Source organism: Citrus sinensis, chromosome 7 (assembly GCF_022201045.2).
Source record: "Citrus sinensis cultivar Valencia sweet orange chromosome 7, DVS_A1.0, whole genome shotgun sequence".
NCBI lineage: Eukaryota > Viridiplantae > Streptophyta > Magnoliopsida > Sapindales > Rutaceae > Citrus > Citrus sinensis.
In genome coordinates, this window is record NC_068562.1 from 28,252,926 (window position 1) to 28,274,242 (window position 21,317).

The 21,317-nt window shown below is 35.8% G+C and overlaps 4 protein-coding genes, 1 long non-coding RNA gene and 1 pseudogene across 5 annotated transcripts in view; 1 reads left to right on the forward strand and 5 right to left on the reverse strand.

Annotated features, from left to right (window-relative positions):
• Window positions 1-219: 219 nt before the first annotated feature.
• On the reverse strand, window positions 220-915 carry LOC127903791 (uncharacterized). Its single transcript, XR_008056615.1, has 3 exons — window positions 701-915; window positions 416-571; window positions 220-259 (listed from the first exon to the last, which is right to left on the reverse strand). It is a non-coding gene; the product is annotated as an uncharacterized LOC127903791 (long non-coding RNA).
• Window positions 916-10,303: 9,388 nt separating this feature from the next.
• On the reverse strand, window positions 10,304-11,700 carry LOC112497590 (probable LRR receptor-like serine/threonine-protein kinase At3g47570; annotated as a pseudogene).
• LOC107176517 (probable LRR receptor-like serine/threonine-protein kinase At3g47570) overlaps window positions 10,304-21,317 on the reverse strand; it is a 93,355-nt gene continuing 82,341 nt past the window's right edge. Inside the window, exon 3 of the mRNA XM_052444758.1 lies at window positions 10,304-10,407. The gene's annotated coding sequence lies outside the window, so the exon portion shown is untranslated. The remainder of the gene's footprint in view (window positions 10,408-21,317) is intronic.
• Window positions 12,876-13,463, forward strand: LOC127898895 (uncharacterized). Its single transcript, XM_052431402.1, has one exon. The coding sequence runs from the start codon at window positions 12,876-12,878 to the stop codon at window positions 13,461-13,463; it is 588 nt and encodes a 195-aa protein (XP_052287362.1).
• LOC107176485 (LRR receptor-like serine/threonine-protein kinase EFR) lies at window positions 17,511-18,968 on the reverse strand. Its single transcript, XM_052431403.1, has one exon. The coding sequence runs from the start codon at window positions 18,966-18,968 to the stop codon at window positions 17,511-17,513; it is 1,458 nt and encodes a 485-aa protein (XP_052287363.1).
• On the reverse strand, window positions 19,808-20,344 carry LOC127898896 (zinc finger BED domain-containing protein DAYSLEEPER-like). Its single transcript, XM_052431404.1, has 2 exons — window positions 20,053-20,344; window positions 19,808-19,899 (listed from the first exon to the last, which is right to left on the reverse strand). The coding sequence occupies exons 1-2, from the start codon at window positions 20,342-20,344 to the stop codon at window positions 19,808-19,810; spliced, it is 384 nt and encodes a 127-aa protein (XP_052287364.1).

Consider the following 21,317-nt stretch of genomic DNA (forward strand, 5'->3'; position numbering starts at 1 on the left):
AATAAAACCTGTCCAAAGATTTAAGTAGAGAATTAAATTTATAATCACAATTTCAAAAATAAAGTTTCTGTCTATTATTTCCTCCAATGTATTAGTGCAATGCTCAATTCCAGTGAATCAACAACCAATAGATACAGAGGGAAAAACATGCTTCTCTTTTTGGCATAGAAAATAAAGAACAAATCCAATTATTAAGTTAAAGGATTGCACATACACCTCTAAAGGATTGCACATACACCTCTGCTCGCCTTCGCGGAATCTGAAAACAAATTTGCAAACAAAAGAAGTTTCAGCAAGACAAGTGTATTTGCTATTGGATCAATGTTTAAATTGTGATATAATAATAATGCAAGGTTAGAAATCTGCAGATTAAGACAAGCAATACATTCGTGGTTATTGATAGACGTACCTTTACTTTTATTTGACGGTGATCGCAAAACAACTTTTATGGTAATGATTTCCTCAGAATAATGAGCACCAACCATGTCGGAAAGATCCATATCATCCGGTAATATATTTTCCCCTTTAAAAAGATCCACATATTTTGCTTTCTTTGGGCCATTCGCTATATCTGATAAATACACAAGAACCAGGCTTTGCACACTAGCTAAAATGTGTCTACGCAATAAATAACTAAAAAAGATTTACACCACTAAGACATTAAGAAATTAAAAAAAAAGTCTTGGACAAAGAAGCAAACCTTTTGGCCAATTTGAAACTACGGAGGATTTGAGATGAGCCACAGAATCTACAGGAGAATAAGTGAAGGGTCCAATTTCAGTTCCATCAAGCACCTTAAACTTCAACCTACAAATTTTTTAAAGCTAAACACGCAACAAAACATCTTTTACCTCTAATTTCACTCTACAACGCTCTATTCTATTTTCCTGGGAAAATACATGCATTTTCTTGAGAAATAAAGTTTAACAGATTAGAATTATATGTCGTGAGGAGGTGTGCGAATTTGACCTTGTAAGTCAACTGGATCTCGTTTTGCTCAGTTGGTCAACGACTAATATTTGTACTGTTAGGGAAAAATCAGGTTTTTAAAATTTTATAAAACCTTTTAAGGACCGCTCTCATATAATATATAGGAATACGTAATCCAGAAATCGTACCTTGAAAATCCGAGTTGGCTTTTTCCGCTGAAGTGATTTAGGCTCCTAAATCACGATCCGCCACCACCACTCCTGTTAGATCACGATCCGTCACCGCCACGCTTGTTAGATCACGAACTGTCTCCAATGATCTTCCAGGTTATGACTCAGGTTCGATCTGCACTTGACGTGTGGGCGCCTTTATCACTACCAAAGCAACTAGCACGAGAAAATTTTTCTCTCAACAATAGAGAGAAAAACTTATTCTCTGATCTGTATAAAGTGGCTTCTGCTTTTTCTTTTGAGAAAATAAGCCTTATATATCTCCCTTTAGTGCAAACTCTAGGCTCCAAATAATGCCCTAAATAAAATTCACGTTATTTTCTTTTTAATAGGGGACCCACCTTATAAAATAACATAAGGCCCCTTATACAAAAGCTAATTAAATGGAGCCTCCCACTAAATGATATATTTAGGCTTTTGACCCAAATAGCTAGTTATCTTACTTATTAGTCCAGTAGTGGTACAGTCAATTAAATGAGCTAACCTAGGGATCATTTGGGAACATACAATAGTGGCTATAACAATTAGGCCTGTAATTAAACTAGCCTAATTATTTAATTCCAAATCTACTCCACTAAAAGATTGGAACTGACTTCCATAATTGTATGCTCGAATAATAATTCATCCCAAGCCACATTGATTTCTTTACTACACAATCATTTGTACCACATCGTTAATTAAATTGATATCTCAACTGTCCAATCAATTTAATAACATCTTATTCCTTGATCCTTACTGGTTTTCTCTAATGATCATTTTCAATATATTAAATATATTGACACACTCTGGCCAGAGAATTCTATGATCAAGTGCCGAAAACCCATCAAGAGATGTGTTGTACAAATTCTATATTGTTAATCCATAACTCTAATACTTATAATTGCTCCCACCAAGATGCCGAGTAATCTTGACCACAAGGATGTGTCGTGCCCATTGGTAACTCAAATGGAATAACAATTACAATCATGAAATCATAATTAACTCAAGATTAAGATTACAGTAAAATCAATGCCTATGAGATTTAATAAATCTGACAGTTATTACAAAGTTAATTAAATCTCATATGTGATCCTGTTCAATGTAGTCGTACTACATCAACAAATTCATACATGATTAAGACAAATCATTCAATGAATTTATTACAGTCTATACCTAAATAAAGTTCCCAACTTTATTTATCAACTGCGAACTAAATTTATTTAATCATAAGATAACTTGTATTTATGTCTTCTGTGAATCCACATGGTGATCACATAAATACATATAATATGATTAAATTGACTTTAATACAAATATTAATGCAATTAAGATATTTGAATAAAATACCTCATCTATTTTATTAATCAAAAAAATTGTTTATTACAATTAAATAAACACATATGCTTTTAAAGAGCATATGTTCCCAACAATCTCCCACTAGCTCTTAAAGCATATCTGGCATATTGCACATGCTCTAGGGCTCTAAGTGCAGGTTATAAAGGTTTCCCACTACTGGCCATTGTAATAAGATCTGCCATTTAGCATCTAATGCCATTTGGGGTACTGTCATATAACATTTCTACACTATTCCCTTATAAGATTATACTTCCTTTCAATATATTTTGTTTCTTGTGGTTCCTTGGTTCCTTAGATTGAGCTACCGCACCACCATTATCACAAAATAGTTTAAGGGGTGCAGTTACAACAGGTACCACCTCAACATTTCGTAGGAATTTGCGGAGCCATATAGCTTCTTTTGCAGCTTCAGATGTAGCCACATATTCAGCTTTAGTTGTTGAGTCTGTGATACAAGATTGTTTCACACTCATTCAACTAATAGCTCCACTTCCTAATGTAAACACATAGCCGGAAGTTGATTTTCTGGAATCCTTATCTGACATAAAGTCAGAATCAGTATAACCCACTGGAATGAGTTCATCACCAGAATACACAAGCATATAATTTTTAGTTTTTTTCAGATACTTCATTATATGCTTGACCGTAGTCCAGTGTTTAGGTCCAGGATTAGATTGATATCTACTAACCATCCCTACCGCAAAACAGATGTCTGGCCTAGTGCAAAGCATGACATACATGAGACTTCCCACAGCTTCTGCATAGGGAACTCGTCTCATTCTCTCTATCTCTTCAGATGTTTTAGGTGATTGATCCTTAGAGAATGTAATTCCATGTCTGAGTGGTAATAAACCAGTCTTGGAATTCTCCATGCTAAATCTAGCCAATATCTTATCGATAAAGACCGCTTGAGACAAGGCTAAAGTTTTATTCTTCCGGTCTCGTAGTAACCTAATACTAAGAATATAACTTACCTCCCCCAGGTCTTTCATATCAAATTGTTTTGCTAACCAACTCTTTATTGTAGTCAATACTCCTATATTGTTTCCAATCAGGAGAATATTGTCTACACAAAGAACTAGGAAGGCTACAAATTTTCGCTGAATTTTCTTGTACACACATGGTTCATTAATGTTCTGAATGAATCCAAGCGATTTAATCGCTTGATCAAATCTGATGTTCCATGACCAAGATGCTTGCTTCAATCCATAAATGGATCTCTGCAACTTACATACCATGTGTTCTTGGCCTTTTTTGTATAAATCCATATGGTTGCTGCATGTAGATGTTTTCTTCAAGATGCCTGTTAAGAAAGGCAGTCTTGACATCCATTTGCCAAATTTCATAATCTAGCACTGCAGCAACGGAGAGCAGAATCCTGATGGATTTAAGCATAGCAACCGGAGAAAAGGTTTCCTCATAATTGATTCATTCTTTCTGAGTAAACCCTTCGGCTACTAATATTACTTTAAATGTTTCCACCCTTCCACCTACTCCTCTTTTTCTCTTGTAAATCCACTTGCACCCTATAGGTTTTACCCCATTTGGTGCCTCTACAATTTCCCAGACTTTATTGGAATACATAGATTCCATTTCTTGATTCATGGCCTTTTTCAAAATTCAACATCTCTATCTATTAGAGCTTCGTTGTAACTAGTGGGATCTTGTACATGTTCATCTGAGATAGCCGTATAGGTTTCTCCTAAAAGCATGTATCTCGCAGGTAACCTAGTTACCCTCCCACTACGACGAGGTTCTAAAAGTGATGGTTGTTCAAGGATAATCCTGTGCTGATCAGCTGGTTGTTGCTGTTCTTTCTGTTCTATAACAGGTGTTGAAAGCTTAGCATCAACCTGATCTATTTTATTTCTCTAGTTTTACCTTACTCTTAGGTTATAAGTCATTATATAGTCTTCCTCAAAGAAAGTAAAGAATATTTCTATAAATACATTCCTATCTTGAGGACTATAATTCAGACTTTCCCTTATTCCTTTAAGATACCTAAAACATGCAAGCTTCTGAACACGAATCCATCTTCTCTATCTCTGATTCTAGTAGAAATACTAGTAAACTCCAAATACGAATGTGTCTCAAACCATGTTTGTGACTTTTTCATAATTTCTTGGAGTAGTAGACACCGAGATAGATGAAACTAAGTTCAATAAACTTTGTAGTTTCAAATACTAGTATCTGGAATAAAAAAGGTAAATGATAAACCACTTAGTAAATATCTTGTCTTATCCAAAAGAATCTTGTTTCTCCATTTAATTACACTATTGTATCATAGTGTTCATTGATAACCAAATAGTGCTTGAATTCTCCATAGAGTTATTCTCTGTTTCGATCATATCGAAGTTCTTTTATGTTCTTGTCTAATTGCTTTTGTCTTATCCACGTACTCTTTTGAATTTCAAAAGCAATGGAATCATGACGCATTTAGACAAACATAAATTAAAATGAATATTCATCAACAAGATTGATAGAATACACATAACCTTTTATAACATGTAAACTGATTAACCCGTATACATTTGTATGCGCTAAATCATCAAATACAATGTTATGCTTTTAGCTCAAACAGAGCATCCTTGTCATATTACTTTTCTAAATAAGATTTATAGATTTACAATGATCAATCTTAATAGGCCAACAAGTCTATCATTAATCATTTTCTTAAAATCTTATTATGGTTTATATGACTTAAGCATAAATATCAGAGGTAATTTTGGTTTGAAGAAACATTTCTTTTCTTAGATAAATGCATATACTCTTTATCATTATATCTTACTTTGAATAGATCAATGGACTTATATGATATAAATTGTCTTTATAAATAACCAAAATAAATAATAAACAGAGGATAAAAAAAATAATAGTGTACTCCTGTTTATTAAAACAAGTCACCGAAATTAATATTCCTCTAATATTTGGAAAAATAAAGACAAATATCAAAACTAAAGTCTTGTAAAATTGATCTAGTCTTTCAATTGATATAAACTAGCATGTCCTCAACTGCTGTTTGAAGCTTTCTTCACTTAATCTCTTGGTTTCCTGAAAACCAAATAAATGAATTACAAATAAGATTAGTTATCTCAGAATTCATTATTGTATGAATCAATAGAAATCTGAACTAATTAGGAAGCTTAAAGATTTCATATACCTGATTTTAATAATCTTAGGACAATCTTTCTTCCAGTGACCCTTCAGTCCACATTTGTAACACTTGCCTTTTGGCTTGCCACTTCTTTTAGTGGACAGTTTGTCGATCCCAACTCTTGCTTGCTCATTCTTGTCTTTCGACTTAAGCCTTGAAGAGAATCCTTTTTCAGGAAGTTTTCTGCTATGATAAAATTCTTCTATAGCATGTAGTTCATGCATTAATTCAGTTAAGGTCATATATTTATTGTTTAAGATATAGCTGACCTTAAACTCTTTGAATGTATCAGGTAAAGATTCAATCACCATGTTAATCTTTGATTTATCATTGATTTGAACACCATGAATCTCTACCTCATTCAAATAGTCCATCATTTTGAGGACACAATCACGAACTTTTGTGCCCTCTTCCATCTTAGTATCCGTAATACGTTTTAATGCTGCTTCTCTGGCAAAATGGGTATTTTGCCCAAACATCTAATGAAGACTAGCCATTATTTCAGTGGCTGTTTCCATGCTCCGATGTTTCTTATGCAGTTCCAAAGAAATCGAAGCCAATATATAACGCTTAGCCATTTTGTTAGCTTCGCACCATTTCTCATAAGGCTCCCTCTGATTTCTATAATCGTATAACGATGGTTCAGGAGGGCAAGGCTGGGTCAACACATATTTGCTTCCCTTAGCAGTGAGAATATTAAATAGATTGCGTTTCCAATCTAAATAATTTTTGCCAGTGAGTTCATTTTTAACAAGGATAATTAATAATGGGTTGATGGAAGACATTTTCTGAAAAAAATAAAATAAAAATGTATAAATACTTTGAAACAATATTCACAATAAATGACTAAAATGCAAAAAACCATAAATGCATTTTAATTTATTGTAACGATAATCTAGTACCGCTTTGACAAGTTATCCGTTGGGGAAGTCATGTCTACACTTACTAGACTCAATTATCCATTAGATTATTTACTTTCATGTAGAGACATGATAAATAATTATCGTTATCCCTTTGGGCCTAAATTTGTTAACAGAGCTTCGTTGGGAAGGTTAATAACAAACTTTAGTTGAGTGTATAACCATTGTTTCAATCTACGTATTTTTCATATCAATAGTCACCGTTGGGGTGAACAATCGATTGAAAAATATTTTAATTTTATCTTTGAAAAAGTTCATCAAATAAAATATCTAATATATATACCCTCCGAAGGGAGCATCACCGTATCATGAAGTCGAGGTATATATATAATTTTATTATTGAACTAATAATGGAGCCCGTGGGAAAATTATCTTGAAATTTCCCTCTCCCACTCAATATTTTAAAATTGGTTTTTCCTTTTTAAAACATACATATTGTTAATTGCATGCTTCCTATAATATTATCTAAATGAAATCAAATATTATTAAGCATGTGCAAATTTCAAACAATATAATGAAATTCATAATTAATGAATGACATATATCATTATGCATAGAGTGGCACTACCTATTCTATATGACATGTTATCATGACATGTTATCATCCAAAACATAACATATAGAAAAATAATTAAATAATCTTAATTCATGGTTTTCCTAATAATGAAAAATACATTAACCCTAAGCCTAATCTTCATTGGGCTTCTTGTCAATGTCCATCTTCCATAAGCTTGTCTTTGTTAATGGACTAGGGGAAATTGAGCTTTTAAATTTATAATTGGTCCAATTTTAATTTTCAAAAGAAATAAAAAAAAATTTATTAAAATAAAACTTTTGGACCAAAATAAATTTAATGCATTCAATTTTATCTATGCATCTTAATCCATTAAGCCAAATTGAAATTGGGCCTAAAACTAGGATTTATTAAACCCAAAACTATTTTTGGATTTAAACGCAAAAAATTAAACTTTTTCTGCCCAAATAAAAATTATGGAACCATAGGGATCTCCATGATAAAAACCACGAAACCCTAAATCCATATTTTTCTTTCTCTCTTCTTCCCCAGCCGCCATCTCCACAAAGCAGTAGCTGCTGTTCCCGGTCAACCGCCGCTGTTCAGAGACACCGGCCGGTCTCCGTCACATCTCCGACGAGGAACGACCAAACTCGCGCGCAACTTGCTGCTGGCCTCGGTAGCGTTGCTTCCAGCTGCAGCACATGCAGCGCGCGTTGCTGGCCACGCTGGCCGCGCTCGCTGCTTTGCTGGGTGCAGCGCAGCGCGCGCCGCTGGCCATTGCTGGCCGCGCGCGCTGCTGTAGCATGGCCTGGTTTGCTGCCGCACGCGTGTTTTTGCATTGCTGGTTGGTGGCCGCCGCTGAAAAAAAAAAAATTCCGGCTTCTGTCGTTTTCATCTCATTTTCCAGTGATGAATTACAAATTTCCTATGCCAATTTTGGCTTACAAAATTTCTATAACAGTAAACTAAATCAAGAGGGAAACATAGTGATAAAAGACCACCCCTTGTTACAGATCCAAATAAATATTACAACGGAAAATCTAGCCATGAATTAAGACAAACCATAACATGCTTTATTCATATATTAAACAAATAATATATATCTGAATAAAATGTGCCACTCTAATACATAAATTTCAAGATTAATTTCATACGAAATTCTTATATATTAATATAACATGTCTTTGATACCAATTGTTAGGGAAAAATCAGGTTTTTCAAATTTTATAAAACCTTTTAAGGACCTCTCTCATATAATATATAGGAATACGTAATCCAGAAATCGTACCTTGAAAATCCGAGTTGGCTTTTTCCGCTGAAGTGATTTAGGCTCCTAGATCACGATCCGCCACCACCACTCCTGTTAGATCACGATCCGTCACCACCACGCTTGTTAGATCACGAACTGTCTTCAATGATCTTCCAGGTTATGACTCAGGTTCGATCTGCACTTGACGTGTGGGCGCCTTTATCACTACCAAAGCAACTAGCACGAGAAAATTTTTCTCTCAATAATAGAGAGAAAAACTTATTCTCTGATCTGTATAAAGTGGCTTCTGCTTTTTCTTTTGAGAAAATAAGCCTTATATATCTCCCTTTAGTGAAAACCCTAGGCTCCAAATAATGCCCTAAATAAAATTCACGTTATTTTCTTTTTAATAGGGGACCCACCTTGTAAAATAACATAAGGCCCCTTATACAAAAGCTAATTAAATGGAGCCTCCCACTAAATGATATATTTAGGCTTTTGACCCAAATAGCTAGTTATCTTACTTATTAGTCCAGTAGTGGTGCAGTCAATTAAATGAGCTAACCCGGGGATCATTTGGGAACATACAATAGTGGCTATAACAATTAGGCCTGTAATTAAACTAGCCTAATTATTTAATTCTAAATCTACTCCACTAAAAGATTGGAACTGACTTCCATAATTGTATGCTCGAATAATAATTCGTCCCAAGCCACATTGATTTCTTTACTGCACAATCCTTTGTACCACATCGTTAATTAAATTGATATCTCAACTGTCCAATTAATTTAATAACATCTTATTCCTTGATCCTTACTGGTTTTCTCTAATGATCATTTTCAATATATTAAATATGTTGACACACTCTGGCCAGAGAATTCTATGATCAAGTGCCGAAAACCCATCAAGAGATGTGTTGTACAAATTCTATATTGTTAATCCATAACTCCAATACTTATAATTGCTCCCACCAAGATGCCGAGTAATCTTGACCACAAGGATGTGTCGTGCCCATTGGTAACTCAAATGGAATAACAATTACAATCATGAAATCATAATTAACTCAAGATTAAGATTACAGTAAAATCAATGCCTATGAGATTTAATAAGTCTGACATTTATTACAAAGTTAATTAAATCTCATATGTGATCCTGTTCAATGTAGTCGTACTACATCAACAAATTCATACATGATTAAGACAAATCATTCAATGAATTTATTACAGTCTATACCTAAATAAAGTGCAAAGTTAATTAAATCTCATATGTGATCCTGTTCATTGTAGTCGTACTACATCAACAAATTCATACATGATTAAGACAAATCATTCAATGAATTTATTACAGTCTATACCTAAATAAAGTGTCCAACTTTATTTATCAACTGCGAACTAAATTTATTTAATCATAAGATAACTTGTATTTATGTCTTCTGTGAATCCACATGGTGATCACATAAATACATATAATATGATTAAATTGAATTTAATATAAATATTAATGCAATTAAGATATTTGAATAAAATACCTCATCTATTTTATTAATCAAAAAAATTGTTTATTACAATTAAATAAACACATATGCTTTTAAAGAGCATATGTTCCCAACATGTACGCAGTAAGATAGTTAATGAACATTTCTAGTTACCATCAGGGCCAAAGATTCCTTTGCTTTGCTTTCAGCGTCGAAGTTATCCGATGCTTTCATGAATTGGATTTTGTTATTGCTTCTTTTGGAAACGGCATACATAATTTGTTCTTTTCTTTTCCTTATTTATCGCAGCATAAATTATAAAATATTGATAAAGTTGATGTGCTAATGTTTTTCTTTCTCTTAAAATATTATAAAGCTTTTGCTTTCATTTGGGAGTGGTTATAGTGGCGATGATGCTAGTCTCTTCACATGCCCCTTGAACATAGTTTATATTATTTGAAAAAAAAATCCACGAAATATTCTCACCACCACGATTTTTCGGCACTGTTCAGTGTGATCACCAAACCTTCTTTATTACAAAAGCCAAAATGTACAATTGAATTTGTTCCATATGATTAGACAAAGAACTATCAATTACCTCTTTGCCTATTGAACATATATAGTTCAATGTCCAAGAAGAATTTTTTTGACTGATTGCAATTCGTGGACAACATTTGTTATGTTCATTCGATCTTGTGGCAACTCCATTGAACATGCAACTCCAATTCCAACCATAGATTTGAGACATTCAATTCTGTTGTTGATTCTTGCTTGTCTTTGATTTTGGTTAGTAGCAGTCAATTCTTCGTCATCGTTTAGAATTACTGCATCCACAATATCTATCACATGATCAGGCAAGGCTGTTTTCGCAAAGTTATGAAGATTCAAGTCTCCCTCAAACATAACATTTGTGGGTCTTTTACTTGTCACCATTTCTAACAGTAGTATCCCATAGCTGTAAACATCTCCATATGCTGACACTTCACTCCCTAAGCCATACTCTGATGCCATCCAAACAATCAATTCATTCAATTTATATTAAGTATCATAAAAATTTACGTGTCAAAAAAGATAAATATAAAAGCTAATACCTGGAGCAATATAGCCAATAGATCCTTTGATACCAACAGTAGTATCCCATAGCTGTAAACATCTCCATATGCTGACACTTCACTCCCTAAGCCATACTCCGATGCCATCCAAACAATCAATTCATTCAATTTATATTAAGTATCATAAAAATTTACGTGTCAAAAAAGATAAATATAAAAGATAATACCTGGAGCAATATAGCCAATAGATCCTTTGATACCAATAGTGCTCGTTTTCTTATGAGTGGATGGAAGGAATCTTGCTAAGCCGAAGTCACCTAAATGTGCAGTCAAGTCAGCATCAAGAAGAACATTGTTGGGTTTGAGATCACAATGAGCTGTTTAAGGTTGACAATCATAGTGCAAATATTTCAATGCACAAGCTACATCAATGGCAATGTTTAATCTCTGAAGCAAAAGTTTAGATTCCTTGGCACCTCGTCTGCTTCAACATCTTTAATCATTGGATGGAACCAATCCTCTAAACTTCCAATAGGCATGAGCTCATATACAAGGGCCTTAAAGTTATTTCCTTGATAATCCACTCCTGAACATGCAGTGAGAACTTTGACAAGATTTCGATGCCTGATGTTCCTCAATGCATTGCACTCAGCTATGAAACTCTTGAAAGCTCCATGATGAAGAAGATGAAACACCTTCACTGCAATAATTGTTTTACCCTCATCGAGAATTCCTTTATAAACATAACCAAAACCGCCTTCACCAATCAAATTTACTGAGGAGAACCCACTAGTAGCATTGTACAAATTTTGGTATGATAGGTTTAGGAGAGAATTCATTGAATTGCTGGGATTATTTTTCGCTTTTCTCTTCTTTACCAAATAAAGAAATAGAAGCCAAAGCCAATCCTACAAGCCCAGAAACAATAACAATTACTAACTTCATTGCAATGGTCAATCTTCGATGTTTAGATTTTTTAACACCACAATTTAGTAGCTGAAATTTAGGTAGACCACCGCAAAGCTTGTTGTTTCCCAAAATATAAATAGCACTTGCATTCTTAAAGACTCTTTTTGTTGGTACCATGCCTTCAAGGTTATTGTAAGATAGATTTAAATCTTGTAAAAATTCAAATCCTGCCAAAAATCTAGGAATTTCACCTGAAAGATTGTTTTATGACAAATCCAAAGCTTTAAGACCTCTTAAAGAGCTCAAAGATGAAGGAATATGACCTTGGAATTGTTGGATCATAAACTTGATCCAAGATGAATAAATCAAGCCCAACTCATGGAAGGTTCCATGAGTAGGTATGGTTGGTGAGGTTTGAATTATTTGTGTGAGGTGTGTTAGGTGTGGTTGGTGAAGTAGGTGAGTGGTAGGTTTTAATGGATAGTGAGGATTTGTTTATTAGTTGAATAAATGAATGGTTGTGATTAGTTTGTTTCATGTATAAATACCCCCTCTCCCCTTTGGTTAAAACATCAAGTGAAGTAGCAAAATCTCTAAGGTGTAGAGAGTGAAAAATAAGAGTTGTAATTGGTGAGGAGTGTTGTTGTAGAAATAAAATAGTGTATTTTTTCTGTGTTTTATTTGTTAATTCTCCAACAAAGTGGTATCAGAGCTAGTGCTTGATGCTATATATAGTCATATAGCATATCAAATCGAAGATCTCGACGAGAGGAACGTGACGCCGCAAAAATCATTCCGATCCGAGACCGGATGCGCCCACACTTGCCGCTGGAAGTTTTCTGTCCTGAAGCTGAGTCGACTCACCGAGTTGAACCAAGCTGAGCCGAACTGAACCAAGCCGAGCCGAGCCGAACTGAATCAAGTCGAACCGAGCCAACTCGAGCTAAACCAATCTGGACCGAACCAAGACTACTAAGTCGGTGTTGACCGTTGACCGACGTTGACCGTTGACCAAAAGTTTACTCGAGTCATTCCCAAGGTTTTTCAACGTGCCGGATCCATCTGTGCTTTCAGAATCTCCAAATTCTCACTCAATTTGTGAGTTATGGCAAACGGTGGTATGATGTCATTTCAAGTTCCACAATTAAAGGGAAGTAAGTTTGACAATTGGAGTATTAAAATGAAGGCTCTATTGGGCGCACATGACGTATGGGATGTTGTGGAGAAAGGCTTTATTGTGCCAGAAAATGAAGCCACTTTAACTGCAGCGCAGAAGGAGAATTTAAAAGACTTGAAGAAGAAAGAGAATAAAGCAAAGTATCTCATCTTTCAATCATTAGATGAAGATGCTTTTGAAAAGATTGCTGGTACAACCTCCTCAAAAAAAGCATGGGAGAAACTAGAGACCTCTTACAAAGGAGCGGAGCAAGTTACGAAGGTTCGTCTCCAAACATTACGAGGAGAATTTGAGTCCTTACACATGAAGGCGTCAGAGTCAATTTCTGAATACTTTACTCGGGTTGTGACAGTTTCCAATGAATTAAAAAGAAATGGCGACGAGTTAAAAGAGGTAAGGATCATTGAAAAGATACTTCGATCAGTAGACTCGAAGTTTGATCATATTGTTGTGACAATTGAAGAAACAAGAGATCTAGAGGATATGACGATTGAGCAACTTCAAGGAAGGTTGTAAGCCTATGAAGAAAAACAAAAAAAGAAGCAAGGAATCGAAGAACAACTTCTCAAGATGGAAGTCAATCCAAAGAAAAAAGAAGAAAGCTCCGACAACGAGAGAAGGCACTATGTCCGAGGTAGAGGTCGAGGTCGAGGACGAGGTAGAGGTCGTGGTCATGGACGAGGTTGGAATTTCAACAACAACAACTCCAATTATGCCAAAGGAGAAAGCTCAACCAGAGGACAAGGCAGAGGCAATCCAAGATCGAGGTATGACAAATCCCAAGTACAGTGCTATAATTGTTAAAAGTTTGGGCATTATGCTTCAGAATGCAGAGCTCCAAGCACCAGAATTGAAGAGAGAGTGAACTATGCTGAAGAGAAAAATGGTGAAGATGGCACACTTTTACTAGCACGCAATGACACAAGTGGAGGTCAAGAAAATACATGGTATCTTGACATAGGTGCTAGCAATCATATGAGTGGAAACAGAAGCATGTTCGTGCAACTAAGTGAATCTGTGAATGGCAGTGTCGCTTTTGGAGATGATTCAAAAGTACCAGTGAAGGGTAGAGGTAACATTCTTTTTCATGCAAAAGATGGTAGCCACCAAATAATTTCGAATGTTTACTATGTGCCCAATATGAAAAGCAACATTCTTAGTTTAGGTCAACTTTTAGAAAAAGGCTATGATATTCACTTAAAAGATTATAGTCTTTTCCTAAGAGATGACAAAGGAAATCTAATTACAAAAGTGAGAATGTCAAAGAATAGAATGTTTCCTTTAAATATTCAAAATGATGTTGCAAAATGTCTCAAAGCCTGTCACAAAGATCAATCCTAGACTTGGCATCTTCGATATGGGCATCTCAACTTTGGAGAACTGGAGCTACTCTCTAATAAGAACATGGTGAAAGGCTTACCATACATCAATCACCCTGATCAACTTTGTGAAGGATGTTTACTTGGCAAGCAGTTCAAAAAGAGCTTTCCTAAGGAGTCAAACTCAAGAGCACAGAAGCCACTCGAGCTTATTCATACTGATGTGTGCGGTCCATTCAAGCCAAACTCCCTTGGTAAAAGTAACTACTTCCTTCTCTTCATAGATGATTTTTCAAGAAAAACTTGGGTGTATTTTTTGAAGCAAAAATCAGAAGTCTTTGAAGCTTTCAAGAAGTTTAAAGCTGCAGTTGAAAAAAAAAGTGGATACCAGATTAAAGCCATGAGATCTGATCGAGGTGGAGAGTTCACTTCCAAAGAATTTTTTGAGTTTTGTGAAGCAAATGGAATTCGACGCCCTTTGACAGTTCCAAGATCCCCCCAACAAAATGGTGTTGCAGAAAGGAAGAACAGAACCATCCTCAACATGGCAAGAAGCATGCTTAAGAGTAAGAGGCTACCTAAAGAATTTTGGGCTGAAGCAGTTGCATTTGCAGTCTACTTATCCAATCGATCTCCAACAAGAAGCGTGTGGGGCAAGACGCCACAAGAATCTTGGAGTGGAAGAAAACCCGGCATCACCCATCTAAGAGTTTTTGGAAGCATTGCCCATGTACATGTACCAGACGAAAGTAGAGCCAAGCTAGATGACAAAAGTGAGAAGTTCATCTTCATCGGCTACGACAACAACTCCAAAGGATACAAGCTTTACAATCCAAACAACGGGAAGATCGTGATCAGTCGAGATGTAATTTTTGATGAAGAAGGAGAATGGGATTTTGGCTCTGGTGTGGATGACTTCAACTTCTTTCCCATTGAAGAAGATGATCATACACAGATAAAACAAGTAGACGAACAACAAGAGCCTGCCACTCCACCTATCTCACCAGCATCAACCACATGCGGAGATTCACCGCCGTCTTTCTTAAATAAAAGAACTAAAGAATGTACAAGGAGTCTTCAAGATCTCTATGAGGTAACTGAGAGACATGATAATCTCACTCTCTTTTGCCTCTTTGCTGATTGTGAGCCAGTCAACTTCTAAGAAGCTGCACTGGATGAGAAGTGGAGAATTTCAATGGATGAAGAAATCAAAGCCATTGTGAAAAATGATACTTGGGAGCTTACTACTCTTCCAAAAGGTCACAAGGCGATCGGTGTCAAATGGGTGTATAAAACAAAAAGAAATGCGAAGGGAGAAATTGAAAGGCACAAGGCGAGGCTAGTTGCAAAAGGCTATAGTCAAAAGGCTGGCATAGACTATGACGAGGTATTTGCTCCTGTAACTCGACTTGAAACAATTAGACTTATTATTTCTTTGGCTGCTCAGAACAAATGGAAAATTTTTCAAATGGATGTGAAGTCTGCTTTCTTGAATGGATTCCTTGAAGAAGAAGTTTACATCGAACAACCATTAGGCTATGTGGTGAAAGGACATGAAGACAAAGTTTTGAGATTAAAGAAAGCTCTTTACGGGTTAAAGCAAGCACCAAGGGCATGGAATAGCAGAATTGACAAGTATTTTCAAGAGAAAGGCTTCACCAAATGCCTATATGAACATGCTCTCTACGTTAAAGAAAAAGATAGAGATATTTTGATTGTGTGCCTGTGGATGATCTCATCTTCACTGGAAGTAATCCAAGCTTGTTTGAAGAGTTCAAGAGAGTGATGATCAAAGAGTTCGAGATGACTGACAACGGACTGATGGCACATTACCTCGGCATTGAAGTCAAGCAAAAGGAAGAAGGCATATTTATCTCCCAAGAAAGCTATGCAAAGGAGATTCTCAAAAGGTTCAAGATGAATGATTGCAAGCCTATAAGCACGCCAGTGGAATGCGGAGTCAAGTTATCCAAATATGATGAATGCGAAGATATAGATCCAACATTCTTTAAAAGTTTGGTTGGAAGCCTACGTTATTTGACATGCACAAGACCAGATATCCTTTATGCTGTTGGACTTGTGAGCCGATGCATGGAGAATCCAAAGACCACCCATTTTAAAGTTGCAAAAAGAATCCTTCGCTATATCAAAGGTACAATTAATTTCGGCTTGTTATACTCATTTTCTAATGACTAGAAGCTTGTTGGATATAGCGATAGCGATTGGGGTGGAGATGTAGACGATCGAAAGAGCACAACAGGATTTATGTTCTTCATGGGAGATACTACTTTCACATGGATGTCAAAGAAGCAACCAATTGTCACGTTATCCACCTGTGAAGCTGAATATGTAGCTGCCACATCAAGTGTTTGTCATGCAATTTGGCTCAGAAATTTGCTGAAGGAGTTGAGTTTGGCACAAGAAGAGCCAACCGAGATTTGTGTTGATAACAAATCAGCAATTGTCCTATCCAAGAATCCAGTCTTTCATGATCGAAGTAAATACATAGACACTCGCTATCATTTCATAAGAGAGTGTATTGCAAGAAAAGAAGTGCAAATCAAGTATGTAAAATCACAAGATCAAGCAGCTGATATCTTCACTAAGCCACTCAAGCAAGAAGACTTTGTAAGATTCAGAAGTTTGCTTGGTGTCACAGGATCAAGTTTAAGGGGAGGTGTTGGATCATAAACTTGATCCAAGATGAATAAATCAAGCCCAACTCATGGAAGGTTCCATGAGTATGTATGGTTGGTGAGGTTTGAATTATTTGTGTTAGGTGTGTTAGGTGTGGTTGGTGAAGTAGGTGAGTGGTAGGTTTTAATGGATGGTGAGGATTTGTTTATTAGTTGAATAAATGAATGGTTGTGATTAGTTTGTTTCATGTATAAATACCCCCTCTCCCCTTTGGTTTAAACATCAAGTGAAGTAGCAAAATCTCTAAGGTGTAGAGAGTGAAAAATAAGAGTTGTAATTGATGAGGAGTGTTGTTGTAGAAATAAAATAGTGTATTTTTTCTGTGTTTTATTTGTTAATTCTCCAACAGGAATAAGTTTCCATGCATATCCAATATTTCCAATTTTATACACCCACCAACACTTCTAGGGATCTCCCCTACCAGCATGTTCCCAGAAACATCTAGTATTTCTAGATTTTTCAAATTTCCAACTTCTGTCGGAAGGGAACCTGTCAATTGGTTGTTAGACAAGCCAATGAAAACTGATATGGATGAAAGACCAATGAATTAGGCTGGTATGTTGCCACTAAGATTATTGTAAGAAAGATCAATTGTTGTCAAGCTCTCACACTGGCCTAGGCTTGAGGGGATGCTACCTTGAAGCAAGTTGTCACTCAAATATAACTGGATTAACATTTTCAAATTTCCAAAAGAATGTGGAATATTTCCTGATAACTTGTTTCCATGCAAGTACAATAGCCCTAAATTTTGAAGCTTTCCTATAGCAGTGGGGATGGTACCTGATAATTGGTTGTTCCACATGTCCAGTCTTTGCAAGTTGACATACTTCCCAATCCCAGATGGGATCCTTCCAAATATTTTATTGTTGTCGACGAGCAAATATTGAAGAGTGGTGGAGTAGTTGCTAATGCATCCAGGTAGTAACCCTCCGAAGTTGTTGTTATTTACATACAAACGCTCTAAATTGGTTGCATTCGTCAAAGAGCATAAGAAGCTCAAATCATCATCGCGTCCTCCACTCCCAAGGTTGTTTGTTACAATTATGAACCAAGAAAGCCTTTGTAGCCGTTCCAGATGAGGCACTTTCCCTGTTAGATTATTCTCCGATACTTGAAATAATTCCAAGTTGGTAGCATTGGGTATAGAAGGCGATATAGAACCTGTAAATTGGTTTCCTGTAATGCTGAATATTCGGAGATTTGGGAGAGTGGTACCCAAGTCCAAGGGCATTTCCCCTTCAATATAGGTCGATCCCACATCAAAAGTTTGGATGGAAGAGATATTGAAGATTGAGGGAGGAATAGTACCAGATAAGTTATTTACAACAAGCGACAGGTTCACAAGATTCTTCAACCCGCCAAAAGTATCCGGAATGCTCCCATAAAATCCATTACGGGACAAAGAAAGACCACGAAGGGATGACAAATTTCCCAAAGAAGAAGGTATGTTTCCTATCAGATTGTTGGCAGTTGTAGAGAGGAATTGAAGCTTTGACAAGGAGCCAAATTCTGAAGGAATTTTGCCCACCAGATGATTAAGAGCTAGACTGACAACAAGAAGGTTTGAGCAATTGGATGTACTGGCAGGAATTTCTCCATCAAATGAATTAATTTGCAAGTATAGTATTTGCAACCTGCGTAAGTGGCCAATCTGTGGGGGAATCGCATTGGTGAAGCTATTGTTTCTGAGATCTAGTTTTTGAAGGAAGCTCAAATTTCCAATGTGAGGTGACAAAGTGCCAACAAGTTTAAGGTTCTGCAAGTCCAAGATTGTGACTCTCTGGTACCTAGGACTACATGTAACGCCATACCACTGACAAAAGTGGATGGAATCATTCCATGAGCCTAGAACACCAAGAGCGTCATTAGTGATCTTGGACTTGAATTCAAGCAAAGCTGCTCTATCTGTCTCGTTACCGCTAACTGAAAAAGCACTTGCTCCAAGGAATTCAGGCACGCTAAAGCAGAATGCAAGAGCCTGAAAACTGAAAATTAACCAGGACATTTTTATAAGCTCATGAGCAAACGAGGGCACCATAACAGATAAATCAAAAAAAGAACGGGAGCGTGTATATATACATATAGGCAGTATTGTTTATACATACATATATGCCTGGACGGCCTTGTGGACTGTTGTTAGTCAAAATAAGCGGTTCTATTTCAGAGGCCCATGCAGGAAGTGGATAACATAATTACGTAGCTCAATTATGAGAGCAAGTGGAAGCAAGCAATATCGCTAGTCCATAGACTTTGAATTTTGGCCTTTTTTTTGGGTTATTTGAGTGTATTTGTTTTAAACTTGGCTCATTATATGAAGTTTCTATATTTCTTCTTCTTCTATTTTGACAACACAGGCAAGTCGATTGCACGAGGTTGGCATACACACGTATAACCATTTCCGGGTCCGGGTCCGGGTTTGGCCGTTCCGAATCCGGACCCGAAGACTAAATTCTCATTACCGGACCCGACCTGGTTTGTTTCCATCCGGGTTCAACTTGGAAATATCTGGGTTTTGAACCCAGATTACTTTACTTAAGTTGCTGGAAAAAGGAAAAAAAAAAACACAATTACACAAACCAAAACCAAATTGCTTCCAAAATTCATTTTGCTTTAGTTTAGCAACCAGAACCAAATTTCTTCCAGAATCCAGATTACTTTAGTTTAGCTCAACAAAATTTCAAATACAAAACATATAACTTATCCAGGTTCTAAAACAAATACAACACAATATAGAATCTAAAATTCAAAATTTTAAAGTAATAAACATCCACAAATACAAATCCATAACATAATTCTACAATTTAAATTTCAAATTTCAAACCACTAGTGCTAAAGACTAAACTCTCAATCATCCACTTCATTTGATTGTTGCTCACTCATCCAACTTTCATCAATCAACTGCTCAGTAGAAAGTATTGCTTCCTCTGGAATTCCATCTACAAAAAATATGTAAATCATAAACACAATGAACAAGACAACCAATTAGTGATAAATTGATAATAAGAACAATACAACAAATAATTTGATTCTAATAAATAAATTTTTCATACCTTTTAGATTTTGTTCAAGCCAAAATCAATTTTGAGTACACACTAATGCCTCCACTGTGAATGGGTGAAGTCTACTGCGATGAGGGCTCAAATGTCTACCTCCAGTGCTAAAAACGGACTCCAAAGCAACTGTCGATACAGGAATGGCCAAAAAGTCCCTTGCAATCTTTGCAAGTATAGGATATTTACCTTGATTATTCTTCCACCACGACAAAATGTCAAATTGACTAATTGAAGGCAAAGTACTCTCCTCAAGATAAAGCTCTAATTCTGATTTGGAATATGTATTCTGTGTGTTTTCATTTCTAAATAATGCCCACTCATCAGCCATTTCATCCAAATCTAAGTCCAACATAATAGAATCCCCTCCTGAAGCAGCTTGAGAATTGGCACCATTAACCCCCCCCCCCACCACTTGAATTTGATAAATGTTTTACTTCATACTCATGCACTAAATCAACAAATAACTTATGCACTCTTTCAATTTTGGATTCAGCTTTTTCCCCATATATTTTAGGAAATAAAAAGTTAATCAGTAACATTTTACGCCTAGGATCTAACATAGTCCCCACTGCAAGAACTCCATGAATAACATCCCAATACTTTTCATACTTCGCAATCATCTTAGTGGCCATATTTTTTATCCCCTCAATTGGTGATTGCAACCATCCATTCATTGACAATCTAATTTCACAAATCTTGGCAAAAAATAAATTATATGTCGGATATCGTGTCCCCGAAAAAAGTTATGTCAACTTATAAAAGCTTTTTAGATACTCACATATAAGCTTTGATAAATTCCACTCTGACTCACTAGGTAAAGATGTATAATTTCTCTCACGTTCCTTTAAACGATCAAATACATCTTTATACAACAATGCAGTACTAAGCATCAAGTAAGTGAAGTTCCATCTATTTTTTCAATCAAGTACCAAGTTTTTGGTTTCCTTAATACCTAATTGTTTTTTTGCATTCTCAAATTTTTCAACTCTAGCTGGTGTTGCTGTCCAATAATGAATACTATCTCTAATTTTCGCAACTCCATTTTGTATCACAGACAAACCATCTCTAACTATCAAGTTCAATATATGAGCACAACAACGCATATGAAAGAATTTGCCACCCATAATCATTAAACTAGCAGAAAATTTCCCCAACAACAAGGCAATCATAGAATCATTTGCAGCACAATTATCAGCAGTTACAGTGGACAGCTTTCTATCTATATTCCAATCCATCAAATAACCATATAACTCATTACACATTACCTCAGCACTATGTAGAGCTGGCATATATATAAACCT

Bases quoted from the DNA above. Each gene is read 5' to 3' on its own strand.
- LOC127898896 (XM_052431404.1), bottom strand. From the start codon at position 20,344: ATGGCTGATGAGTGGGCATTATTTAGAAATGAAAACACACAGAATACA. The intron at 19,900-20,052 runs GTACTCAAAATT...TATTTTTTGTAG, and splicing joins CACAGTGGAGGCATTAGTGT to ATGGAATTCCAGAGGAAGCA.
- LOC107176485 (XM_052431403.1), bottom strand. From the start codon at position 18,968: ATGTCCTGGTTAATTTTCAGTTTTCAGGCTCTTGCATTCTGCTTTAGC.
- LOC127898895 (XM_052431402.1), top strand. From the start codon at position 12,876: ATGGCAAACGGTGGTATGATGTCATTTCAAGTTCCACAATTAAAGGGA.